Raw genomic sequence first — 13,383 nt, 5'->3', positions numbered from 1 at the left:
GAGCGGCCCGGCTAGAAAGGGGCGGCCGTGGCGATCGAGAGCGTTCGCTTCCTTTGGGGACCTCGCAGCGGTCCACACCTCCCCCTCCCTCCCTCTCCCCTCCCCCGCATCCCCTTCCTCCCTCCCTCCCTGGGCTCCGGCCCTTGCTGCCTCCTGTTTCTCGCGGGGCGCGCAGCGGCAGCACCCACCGGGAGCGGAGCCCCGACAGGCGGCCGGGCCGAACTCTTGGGGCCGGCGGGGGCCACGAAGCTGGCGGGTTAACGCGCCCCTCTGGCCTCTCCCCCCTCCCCTCCCCCAGCCTTCCCTGCCCTTCGCCCTCCGGGCTCGCCAGTCCCGCGTCCTGGCCCGAGAGATGATGCAGGACGTGTCCAGCTCGCCAGTCTCCCCAGCCGACGACAGCCTGAGCAACAGCGAGGAAGAGCCCGACCGACAGCAGCCTAGTGTGGGCGGCAAGCGTGGGGGCCGCAAACGGAGGTCCAGCCGAAGGAGCGGAGGCGGCGGCGCGGGCGGCGGCGGCGGCGGCGCGGGAGCGGGCGGCGGCGCGGCTGGCGGAGCGGGAGCGGGGGACGACCCAGGCAGCCCGGCCCAAGGCAAGCGGGGCAAGAAGTCGGCCGGCGCGGGCGGCGGCGGGGCCGGCGGGGGCGGCGGCAGCAGCAGCGGCGGCGGCAGCCCCCAGTCGTACGAGGAGCTGCAGACCCAGCGGGTCATGGCCAACGTGCGCGAGCGGCAGCGCACTCAGTCGCTCAACGAGGCGTTCGCGGCGCTGCGCAAAATCATCCCCACGCTGCCCTCGGACAAGCTGAGCAAGATCCAGACTCTCAAGCTGGCCGCCAGGTACATCGACTTCCTCTACCAGGTCCTGCAGAGCGACGAGCTCGACTCGAAGATGGCCAGCTGCAGCTACGTGGCCCACGAGCGCCTCAGCTACGCCTTCTCCGTGTGGCGCATGGAGGGCGCCTGGTCCATGTCGGCGTCCCACTAGCGGCAGCGGCCGCCACTCGGCTCGGACAGGCCGTGAGACCCAGGTAAGAACAGCGTGGAGGCCTTGCTCCAGCCCGCCTCCCCTCCCCGAGACAGCCCTCGGAGTCTGGGATTCCAGCCCCCCACTCCTGGCTCCCCCTCTTCTGCCTTCTCCCGTCCTTTCCCCGGGGGGGGGGGGGAGTACAACTGAGACTAAGGGGTCGATACTAGATGGTGAGCATGCCTCTGTGTGTGTGTGTGTGTGTGTGTGTGTGTGTGTGTGTGTGTGACAGAAACGGACATAAATAGGAATCTACAAAGTCATTCAGAGAGAGGCTGAGGGGCACTAAAAGACAGGTACGCCCAAACACCTTTACGGCTTGAGATAGAGATACTCCCAGTCAGGGGCATGAAGCTGGCTCTCCAGCCCTGATTTCTCTTTTGGACAGAATTAGGGAGATGACCTGCATAGACATTCTCTAAGGAGTACTCCAGTTTAAAATCCCTATATTTACAGCCAGGACTGTTCCCCCGCCGGGCTAGCTCCAGGGCTTCAGCCACAGCCTCAGGACTTTGCTTCTCTCCTTAAAGTAGATCTCCCAAATTCCACCCCCTCCACACATACACACACACACTTCCCCTTTCCTTCCACCCACCCACTTCCTCTTGCCTTAATCCTTCCAGGTTGTTATAAAAGCTCTTCTTTTCCCACTATGGTGGGTTAAAGGGCAAAGTTCAATAAGGGAAAGAAAAGCAAAAGAAAAAAAAACACCCTTATAGATGTAAACTTGAAAGAGGAATTTGAGTTATAATAATATAACCCAGATTTTTCCCACCTCTGGATTTTTACAGATGGCATTGCTTCCAGAGAAGGAGAAAATGGACAGTCTAGAGACTCTGGAACGGGATAATTACAAATAGTGATAATAATAATTACAGAACGCCAAGGATTTTCTTGAAAATTGCAAGAATTATTCTCAAATCCAAAGCATCCAGGCATGGGGAGCAATTAAGAGACCAGGGGCTTTGGACACGGCCTCCCAGCTGGGCAGCGGGAAAGCCATCCTCACACCTCTACATTCTGATAGAAGTCTGAACAGTTGTTGTCGTTATTTGACGAAGAATGTTTTTTTTAATTTTAATTTTAATTTTTTCCCATGCATGCATTCTCAAGAGGTTGTACCTGCCAGCCACAAAAAGGAAAGGTACTCGTTGTGAATGGTCTCCATTTTAAAATGGTAACAACCAGAGGAAATTAAAAGGAAACCTTTAGAGATTTAAGAAAAAAAAAATATAGGCAAAACCAAAATAAAACCCTGGGCTCAAACTGTTTTACACACACCTGGCCCAGATGCTTCTCTTCTTTCTTTAAAAATTCTTCCTCTGAGAAAAACAAAACAAAACAAACAAACAAAAAAAACCTAAAACTAAAACAAAAACTAAACTAAAAAAAAGTCAAACGACATTCTATTTATTTATTGATGACCCATGTTAAAATGCAAATAGATCTGGTGTCTAAGTGCATTCATATTTTTATGATTGTTTTGTAAATATCACTGTATATTATTTTTCTGCAATAAATGAATATGATCGAAGTTTTAAGAACCTTTAAGTTTGGACCATATTCTTTTTTTTTTTAACTCGGTATTAACTGGAACTAGATACTTGTTACTTTAACTGTAAAAACTCCCAAGAGAAAGGGGTCCTATTGATAGAAACAAATGAGGGGAAAGGGCAAATAAAAGGTCTTGTGGTAGACCCAGGGCATGTTATTTCTAAGAACAGCTTCGGTATTATTCTGCTTATTCTGCTGAGGTGTTCCTTGGATCTGGGAGAAGGAGTATTGACTTTCAAAGGCACCTCAGGAGAGTGATAGGTATGGGTATAGCCACTAGAGACTAGAATACAATAACTTTTGAGGGAAAAGAACAGAATTGAAGTTACAGTCTTCTATAATTTATGAGAGTTCTGTTGTCTTCTCCACCCCATTGTGTCCGTGTTTGTTTTAAGTAAAATTTTGTACTTTATAGAAAGGGGTGTGTGTATGAGAAGAGTCATAAATGCATAGCATTTAAATGCAGCTAATCAAATTTTAATATATAATGAGAAATTGAAAATAATCATCTTTACCTAAATGATAACATTCTTCTTAATTAGCTCAATAGAAATTTCAAATCTAAGTCTGTTTTCACATCACTGGCTGTTGGACTAGGGCCTATCACAAATGTACCTTCATCCGTGTATATAAAGCACAATTTTAGGGGGGTGGGGGGCCTGAGGTATTAATAATCTAAGCAATAATTAAAGGAGTTGTGGTTGATCATTTATAATCAAATTTTCATTTGTAGGTACTTTCTGACTTTTAATTCCAAAGTCTATCTGTATGTTCCTCTACTACCAAATTAACCTCAAAGCAAAGCCCCTGGACGATCCATTTGTTTTTTATTTGATATGGATGGGGGGGGGCAGAGGAACAGTAAGGTATTGCTTGGTCTGCTATTAATAGGTCAGGAAAAGGAGTTGTTTACACTGCTTAGTTCCTAACTGAGAGACTTGTATTGAATTTTATTACCCAGAAAAGTGATTAGAGTCACAGTCTATCTCTGACTTCTGCTGTATGGATGAGCAGACCATGTCTCAGGCAGGTCTGTATGTTTATTCAAAACAGATCGGTTTGCGGAGCTCAGGTTGGGGGGTGACTTGAGTGCCGGATTGTTTTGGTTTCCCGATCTTCAAATTACCATCTATAGCCCACCTAACGTTTTGGTTCATTTTTCACCCAGGATCTTTTAAGAAGGAAACACACTGGATTTATTGGTGTTATAGTATGGGGCAGACTTTGAAAATCCGGACTTAGATATTGGTGGCCCTGTCACAAATATCAGAAAGGAAGGGAAAGGGGAATTGGGGAGGGAGGGGTCTATTAAGGGATAAAGGGATAGGGAGAGACAGTGAAACTTCAGATGGACATTTTCTTATTTTCCCTCAGTTCTCTATAAAAGCATTGCCTTGATCTCTTCAGTTCTGAACATTTGATATTTCCAATGTCTTCTTATACATTATTATGGGAGAGGTTCAACAGTCCAGAAAAGATCATTTTGATCTCTCTCATATCTGTGTGTATATAGATAGATACACAGATATATTTAAAAACATATTTAGATTTATCTTTATTTTAATGTCATGCTTCCTCCCCTCATGTCCCAATATATTTTAAAAGAGGAAGAATTTGGAGAAAAGAGACCCCACGTTTGTTTAATAACACAGAAAAACTAGTCCAAAAAGAGCTGGAAAACATTAAACAGTCCCCATCTCCAACTTTAAAAGGGGGAGGGGAGTGAGTGAAAGACAGTGAAAAGCTTTCTCATTGCTTTATAGCTGGAGGAGAGAGATCAGAGACCATCTAGATGAACTGTCTCTTTAAAATGAGGAAAGGAAGGCCCACCAACAATGAAACGACTTGCCCAGGATCACATAGCCAGTCAGTGGCAAAGCTTCCAAAACACTGGGCCAGGTCTTCTGACTTTCAATTCAGTGCTCATTACTCAACACCCTGATGCCAGTTGTGGGAAATGATTGTGGAAAATATTACATGTTTAATGCAATTTTCTGCTTAGTGAATACTTTTGTATCACCTAACCTTTTTCACATGCAATAAATCACCAACCTATTTTTTTAATAACAGGAATTAATCCACTAGCATTATTGTTACTGTTAATATCATCAATTTTGTTTTTTAATCAAGTAAGATGAGTCACTTTGGGAAATGCAAACCTAACCATCTCCATTTTATATTTGGAGTTTGCTTGGGTTCAGGGTTTTTTGCAGTTGAGCCAGAATTCATTAAGATAGAGTCAGCATCATTAAGGAAAACTATGAAATTTTCCTCTGGGAGTAGTAGACACTTTGGAAGTGGAATGTTACCTCTTGCGAAGACATAATCATTTCTAATCTCGTGCTCAAGGCCCTGGAGCCATATAATCCCATTTTCTTATGAAGGAAAAAAAAAGCAGATAAAAGTTATTTTCCTTTTATTTATTTCGTGGCAGGGGTGCCTTTAGCACCATAAAGATTGACAAAAATTCCAGAATAATTGCAGATATTCGCCTGAAAAAAGACAGGATTGAAACTCCTACAGTCGATGGAATTGGTTACTTTGTTTCCCATTTAATAGAATATTAATCTTTGGTTATTTTGTTTCTAACTTAATTCTGGAATAAGATTCGGATTCTTTCCGTTTCCAGTTCGAATTGATCATTTAGATTTCAAAGGACACTTAGCCTTTAGGGGGAAAAATAAAAGAAATAAATAAGGAGTATTTTGCACATTCCATGGTTTGGCAAACTCAAAAGTAGCTCTTCTCTCTAGTCCAGTATCAAATTCTTCTCAGGCATATGATTTCACTTGAAGTCCTGCCCAGGAATCTTTCAAAGTGAGCGTTTGTCCCGCTTCATGATGTCAGGCGGTTTTCCCTGAATCTGTAATTTTAAGGAAAACAAATAAACCCGCGGGGAACAAACTTTAGGGAAACCCAAACAAAATTCAGGGAGGACTAAGGGCTCACCTGCGGGGCCAGAGTGTGGAGGGGGCTGAGGAGGAACGGCAGACAAATGACAGACATACGCCAGGGGCAAGAATCCTACGGGATGCAGTGGGGGTGGGGGTGAAGAACGGTAGCCATCTTTCAGTCACTTCCCGGAGAGCCCAGATCCCCGGAATAGAGCAGGCGGTCACAGTGGTCCTTCGGAAAACAGCAAGAAGACGCTGACCTCTGAGACCGGGTTTACAGTCCGGAGTCTACAACCCAGCACAATTTGCATAACGAAAGGCAGAGGGAAAAGCCCTTCATGTACCTCTCACAAGGTTTTCTGCTCCAATATTCCTGGGTTCTTCTCTCTCTGGATGTGTTCTGAGATGTGACAGCCGAAGGAAAGGGGTCCTCGGATGGATTTCTCAAAGGCAAAGAGTTCATCCGCGGTTTCTTAAAACTGCATACCCCTTTGTAACCAGAGACTTTACAGTTTGAAACCCCAGCGCCTCTCCAGATCCCGTCCTCCACCCCCACCTCCTTGGAATCTCACCCCAGTAAACACTTCACAGAGGAGAGAGAGAGAGAGAGAGAGAGAGAGAGAGAGAGAGAGAGAGAGAGAGAGAGAACTTAAATTTTGCAAGGGCTCCTGCGACTGGAGCCCCCTTAATGTTCTTGGCAAATCAAAGCACGTGTCCTTTGAAGAAGGTGTGTAATTGGAGTTTAAGGCATGTATGGAATTCCCAGATGTCTATAAAATAGGAAGGAGCATGTGGCAGGTCACTTGAAGGTGGAGAAGGTTACATTCACTTGCATGAGTCCCCCCTCTTTTATGAAAAACACCCCCCCCATTTTATAAGGACCAGGCGATAAGCCTTTGGAAGAGATCCCAGCGATTTTATAAAGTCCGGATAATAAATATCTGATTCCATGAATAAAAGTCAAAATACAGTGTGGCAACAGCACCCGGCCCCGGAGAAGTAGGCAGGTTGAACTTGGCTGCATCTCGGTTCTGGAAATTCCTCGTAGTAAACGTCGGATGTTTCTTTTAGTCTTTTAATTCGTTTCTGGGGATGGTTCGGGCTATTTTTGAGGATGACCTAGTCTGAAATGAGGGAACAGAATCAGAAAAGAAAGAAAAAGGACGAGGAAGAGGAGAGGGAAAAGAAGGGAAGGGAAGGGAAGGGAAGGGAAGGGAAGGGAAGGGAAGGGAAGGGAAGGGAAGGGAAGGGAAGGGAAGGGAAGGGAAGGGAAGGGAAGGGAAGGGAAGGGAAGGGAAGGGAAGGGAAGGGAAGGGAAGGGAAGAGACAGGAGAGGAGGAATCTCTCGCTATGACTCCGTCCCTGTCTCTCTGCGTCTCTGTTTCTCTGTCTCTCTCTGTGTGTCTCTGTCTCCCTCCCTGATTTCCGCTTACCTCCTTGCCTCTGCCCTCTTATACAAAGTTAGTAGCAATGGCTTGAAAAGCAATAACAACTTCAGGCTTTAGGATCTGATTAATAGTGTAAGGGGGGGGAGGGAGGGGGCACTTCAAGCTTTTTAAACCTAAGCCTTAATCTCTCAGTTGTTTCCTCTTCAGATATTTTGCCCATAGTCCAAATATACAGCACATGCTAATCCTAGGTCAGATACTGTCCTCTTTGACCTTCCATAGTCAACTCGGAGTTTAGAGGAGTTGAGGAGGAGAAAGGAAGAAAATGCTGGCCAAGGACCCTGGCACTGTGGAGCTCCTGGGGCAGGGCGAGTGTAGAGCAGGGCAGGGGTGGGCAGGGGGCGGCTAGGAGATGGGAACAGGAGGAAAACAGGCGGCCAGCAACACAACAGCTTCCGCTCCAGAGAGACCAGAGTGTGTATAGGCTAGTAGGAGAGGGGTGGGGAGGGCGGGGGGGGGGGAGCCTCGGAGGTGAAGGGAGCCTGACATTTGAAAAGTGAAACAGGTAGGTTTATTTTGACCAGATGTTTGAGCTTTTCTGAAAATGTCACGTGAAGGGAACAGATGTACAACTTGCAAACCCGACCACGCCTGCTCTAGCAAAGGAAGGAAAAGGCTTGAAGGCAGGCAGAGCAATGCCAATATCAATCACCCTCCTTGTTTCTGTACGTTTTTCTGCTTAAATGTTTGTTGTCAGCGAGGCCCGGCAAAAGCGCGAACCGCCGGGTTCGGACGGAGGCGGCGGCGGCTGCAGCAAGGTGGATCGGGCTCAGAGCGCTCTCCCGGGGTTCGCCCGCGGCCTCCCGTGCTCCCCGGAGCCCTCCCTTCGGCTTCGGGGGTACTCAGGAACCCGGAGCAGGGCATTTGCCCTTGACTCCCTCAATCCCCACTTTCCCCTTCTCTTTCTCTCCGCCTTCTCCCCCTCCTCTCAGCACACCAAGGGAAGTTTGTTTGATCCTGGGAAACGGATCGGCTCTGGTTTGGAAACGCTGAGACTAATCAATTGCCGTTTGGAAGCTGAGAGTGGGGGTGGGCATTAGAAAAGCCTGGAATGTTGGTCCTTAATCAGCCTCCAACTGCAAGATTTAGTCACAGCCTGAATGGCGAACCGGCTCGGTGTTTGCAGGGCTGTGGGCTCGGATCGAACATAAGAGCCCTCTCCATTACCCTCAGCCTAGTCGAACGCGATTCTGCTTAGCTCCTGAGTCAAGGAAGGATGGAGCCTGCGGACCCGCGGGGCCCTAACCGGATGGGCGCCTTCTGCTCAGCCTAGGGGTGCGGGTTATCAAAATGCAGATTGGTTTTTAGCTCAGAAACCACAATATCCTTCGGAGAATCAAGTACTATAGAAGTTTGACAGTTTGGGAGGACACACACACACACACACACACACACACACACACACACACATATCAAATTCTATCTCCCTTCGTTTAAGAGAGGTGTCCGCTCCCTGAATAGCTCTAATTCCAGGGAAAAGATTGCATGAAGCTTGCTAGTGCTATATTTCTACCTACAACCCACCCCTCTCTCTCATCTATCTCCCAGATATGTATGTATGTATGTATGTATGTATGTATATACACATGTGTACATGTATACACACATATACTTATACATGATATATCTGTGCATTATTTGTGTATCAATATCCATGTCTACATAGATATAAGCACAGGCATATGCAGCTATTTTGTAACTGATGTGCATATATATATATTCATTTATACACATAACTATCATCCATATATCTATCGTCTATCTATCTATCATCTAATCTAACTATCTAGCTAGCTAGCTAGCTATGGCACAAAGAAAAAAACAAAAAGGTCACGAGAAAAGAATTTTAAAAATGACCTGCTCCTACTTATTTAGCTTACAAGGAAGATACTGGGGTAGCCAAGCACACACACACACACACACACACACACACACACACACACACATACACGCAGCAAAAATATAAAGCGGGAATAACTAAATATACAAATGAGACAACATCTTAAGAGATGGAATCACTTTGCCGATTTCGAACTAAACAAATGCATTTCTATAATATTGCTAGCTTTCCTATATGCATATGGCTCCAAAGAGATGCCTGATTTTATGTAATATCTCCATCTCTAGATGTACTTCTTTTTAAGCATAGAGGTATATAGGTATGGAGGAGTTTTCCTCTGTATTTCTGGACGTAATACCACCTCTGAGATGGTCAGAGATCTGCTTTATTGTCTGCTTATTTTTATAAACATCCTTACAGATATTTTTAAAAAAACTTTTTTAAAGGGAAAAAATCCCAGAATATAACAATACTAAAATTATTGCTGATGCTAGGGCTTGAGTTAAGAATATGGTTTTATCCTCAGGTTTGTATTAAGAGATATTTTACCTTAAGCTGGCTCTGTGTATTGTATTTTTGTCTCCACCCTGCCCAGTCATGTGTAGATGGGTTGACAGATACAGATATAGATATGCAATTATAGCTATATAGATGTGTACATGTTGAAAGGTGTAATATTAAAAACTTGATCGGTGAATGCATTGTCTTTGATGGTTTTTGACTATGCTTTATAACTATAGATTGCCATAGAAATCTAGATTGGTTTTTTTGGTTTTTTTGTTTTTGGCCCAGATCTCAGATTTCAACAGCCTAGGGAGCTCTCTGCAGTCAGGAAACTCCTACTAATGCAGATCAGCAACTGTTCTGCACCTTCACATTTTTTTTTTCAGAATCTCAGAGTGGGGATTGGGGCTAAATGACTTACCCAGGATCACACAGTCAGCATGTGTCCTAAGGGGGAGGCCAGCTCTCTCTCCATTAGGAAGTACTGCCTCAGATAACATACACAGGCCATGGTCTTCAAAACATTAATTCAACTTTACCATTAATGTGTATCTCATTTTATTTTATAGCCCTAGTCACAACAGAAATATGTTTAAGTGATCACATTAGCTTTGAGAATGACAATGTTAAACAGACCTCAGATCAAATATTGCCAGATAAGACTTAACTCTCCACTACTCCTAAGGTAAGAGGCTCCCCAAAGGATCCAGACCCAGATATATTGCCTAATTTAGATCGGGATCTGATTTTCCTTAGCAGAGCTATATGTAGTTGCTTGTTCATCACTTTTCAACTGGCTCGGAGGGCCTTGTACCTTTTTTGTTACCTCACGGTTAAGAAATAGACACATCAGCTATGTTCCACAGGCAAAATCAGCAATCCTCTTAAAAAAATAAATAAATAAACAAAACAAACAAAAGGCAACCAGAACAAAACCTCCAGAATGAAGCATGTGGTGGTTGCTACTAAGTCTTCGGGTTAGTGACAGGGGTGGGCAAAGAGAGAAGCTTCAAAGGAGAGCAAGAATAGAAAGCAATTTGCAAACCTCTAATCATCGTATGAATTTCAATACTACTACTGCTGCTACTATTGTTGGTATTATTGCTATGATTCAAAGAGTAGACAATTATTTTGGAGAGGGACTCTTTCAAGAAATTGTCTCCTCAGGGCAAAGGGCCTTTTTTTTTTTCAAAGAGAAAGATTTTTGTTGTTGTTATTGTTTTGTTTTTAGTGTAGCAGCTTAATTAGCAAGTTCTTGAGCATCTCTATCGGGCCCCAGATCCAAACTTGATGAGCATTTCCATGTTCACTTAAATTTGTATGCCTAGTTCTGAAATTTAATGTTGGATACTACTTTTTTTTTTGTCATATGGAAAAGGAAATAATTTTCTTCTTTGGCCATCCCGAGATCTCTTTGTCTCTGTATCTCTCTTCTTCTTCTTCTTCTTCTTCTTCTTCTTCTTCTTCTTCTTCTTCTTCTTCTTCTTCTGCTTCTGCTTCTGCTTCTGCTTCTGCTTCTGCTTCTGCTTCTGCTTCTGCTTCTTCTGCTGCTTCTTCTGCTGCTTCTGCTTCTTCTGCTTCTGCTTCTTCTGCTGCTGCTTCTTGTGTTTCTTCTTCTTTTCTTCTTCTTCTTCTTCTTCTTCTTCTTCTTCTTCTTCTTCTTCTTCCTCTTCTCTTCTTTTGTCTTCTTGTTTCTTCTTCCTCTGTCAGTCTAGTGTTTATGCCCACCTCTGTCTCTGTTTCAGTGTCACTGTGTCTGTGTCTTTTTCTGTCTCTGTGTATCTGTGTCTCTCCCTTTCTCCCGCCTCCAATTCCCCTGCATCTAATTTTGGAAAAATAGAAAAGAGTTCCAGGACATCACAGGACCCTTCCTTTTCCTTCTCTGTCCTGCACCCAGTTTTGACCTATCCTAATCTCCTAATTAAGTTTAAATTTGATGACAACCCTCCTGAAAATTTAAGTGCAAACTGGTATCCACACCATGAAAATCAAGAGAATCTATTAGAGACAAAGACACTGACCTCAGAGGCATTTTGGTGAAGGGAAGGAGAGGGAAAGAGTGGCAGCGGGGGGGGGGGGGGGGGGGGGGAATCCGACTTCAATTCCTATTTTTAAGCCCTGCCAGAGAAATAACGGCAAAAAGAAACAACAAAGTAACCCTTTGTTGCGAGAGAGACAGAGACAGAAAGAGACAGAGAAACAGACAGAAATATAGAACCAGATTCCCAGAGAAAAAAAAGAGGCAGGCACACATAGAGATAGGGACCCAGAAAGAGAGACTTTTAGAGGTTGAGAGGAAGAGCCACAGAAACAGAGATACAGAGACCGACACACAAAGAGAAAGAGAAACAGACACACAGAGAGATAGAAAAAGAGATAGAGAGAGGAGAGAGAAACAGAGACAGAGACAGAGAAAGCGAGACAGAGAGAGGATTAATATCCACTCCAGTACTGGCTTTTCCTTTACCTCTTAGGTTTTGGAAGGTTTTGTAAAGAGATATCCCTTTCCCCTTTCCCCTTTCCCGCCCCCGGCTTTTCTTCCTCCCGCCTTCACAATTAAGTGGGGCTTTTGCTAATGAGCTGGTACCTAAGGTAACTAACTAACTAGGGACTCCAGGGTCCTGCCTCCTCCTCTTCCCCCGCCCCAGCCAAGTACCCTAAGAGCAGAGCTCCTGCCTTGGGCTCTCCCTCAGGGTGGATAGCTGCAGAATACAAACCAACTTCCTTCCATCCTAACCCCTGGCTCAACACTTTGGAAGCTCGCAGTTTTTGCCACGGGCATGGAGTAGGTTGGGGAACTGTAAGACATTTCGAAACAGAAGGACAGATGGGCCACGTCTGTTGTTCTAACTTTTCATTGCCACTCCCACCCCCCACCCCCACCCCCGCCCCCGCCCCTGCGTCCCGTTTCTAGAGCATTGGTTTACCTTAAACAACCTGTAACGGAAGCCCGGGACAAGGCAAGAAGCCTGGGGAGTCTTCCCCTCTTCAATAGTGGGAGGTGGGAAGGAGAGCTGAAGAAACCAGGGGGAAGGGGATTCAGGATGCAGCTTAGGGGAAGGCTGCCAGCGGTTTAAACAAAATGCGGTTAATTGGGGGAGTCCAGATCTACAAAGCCGCTTCCTGATCAGATTGCTTTGTAAATCTTTCGAAGTGGATTGTGAGAGATAAGAGAGACGCTTGATGAGCTTGGACCCAGAAACGGGGTGAGCCTCTTTGCCCAGTGCCAGTACCGGCGTTTCTTTTCACCTTTCTCTTTCTCTCTCATCTACCTGTGTGTCTCTGTCCCGGTATGTCCTGAGACTCTTTCCTTGTTTATTTCTTTCTCGTCCCTTTCTGCCTCCGGGTGAGTCGCTGCCTCTAACTGCCTTCTGTTTTTTTCTCTTTGCCCATTCCTGTCTGTCTGTCGGTCTTGCCTCCTCTTCATTCCCTCAGTCTCCTCTCCTTTCCCTCCTGCCCTCCTTTGTCTCTTCTTTCCCTCCCCAAACCAGTCCAGGCAGCCCAGCTATCCCACCTAGAAGAGTAGTATTCCTTGACCCGGGTTGATCCATTGGTCCAGAGGCAGCTTCCTTCGGGACATGGCAGGGAATCAGCGGGAACTGATTTTCAAACACAAACAAACAAGAAACCCAGCCACCAGGGCCATCCCCTTTCCCCACCCAGACAGCAGCTCTTCAAGGAACCAAAACAAAGTGACCAAAGAGCTAGCTTTCAGTCTAGGTCCACCATTCCCCCTCTCCCCTAGATGGGGTTGTTTGAGGACCTTCCTTCAGAGAGAAGAAGGATGTTAACTGAGGTCTCCAGCTGCCAGACATCCCCAGCCTCAACAACTAGCTGGCCTCGAGCCAGGTATGTGGGCCAACATCATGCCTGCCCCAGTCCTGATATTAGGCCCCAGAGGTAACTCTCCAGCTTTGTCCAGTGCTCTAAATTGGACAGGGAAATCATCTTTTTGTGTCGATCTCTTGTGCTCCTCCAGAGGTATTCCCAGACAGTCCCTGTATGTGAGTTCTTGGCAAATTTGGGACTAGAGAACCCTATAGTCTATAAAAATAAAGAGGAACTTGAGCGCCTCCCGCTACACACACACACACACACACACACACATTCCCTGGGCACTTT

General features: G+C 45.7%; 1 protein-coding gene across 1 annotated transcript; it reads left to right on the top strand.

Annotated features, from left to right (window-relative positions):
* Window positions 1-352: 352 nt before the first annotated feature.
* TWIST1 (twist family bHLH transcription factor 1) lies at window positions 353-2,506 on the top strand. Its single transcript, XM_043968460.1, has 2 exons — window positions 353-1,025; window positions 1,813-2,506. The coding sequence occupies exon 1, from the start codon at window positions 353-355 to the stop codon at window positions 980-982; it is 630 nt and encodes a 209-aa protein (XP_043824395.1). The 3' UTR covers window positions 983-1,025; window positions 1,813-2,506.
* Window positions 2,507-13,383: the final 10,877 nt, after the last annotated feature.

Source organism: Dromiciops gliroides, chromosome 5 (assembly GCF_019393635.1).
Source record: "Dromiciops gliroides isolate mDroGli1 chromosome 5, mDroGli1.pri, whole genome shotgun sequence".
Classification (NCBI taxonomy): domain Eukaryota; kingdom Metazoa; phylum Chordata; class Mammalia; order Microbiotheria; family Microbiotheriidae; genus Dromiciops; species Dromiciops gliroides.
Note: the sequence above shows the minus strand (reverse complement) of the source record. Positions and strands in the feature narration are given on the sequence as shown.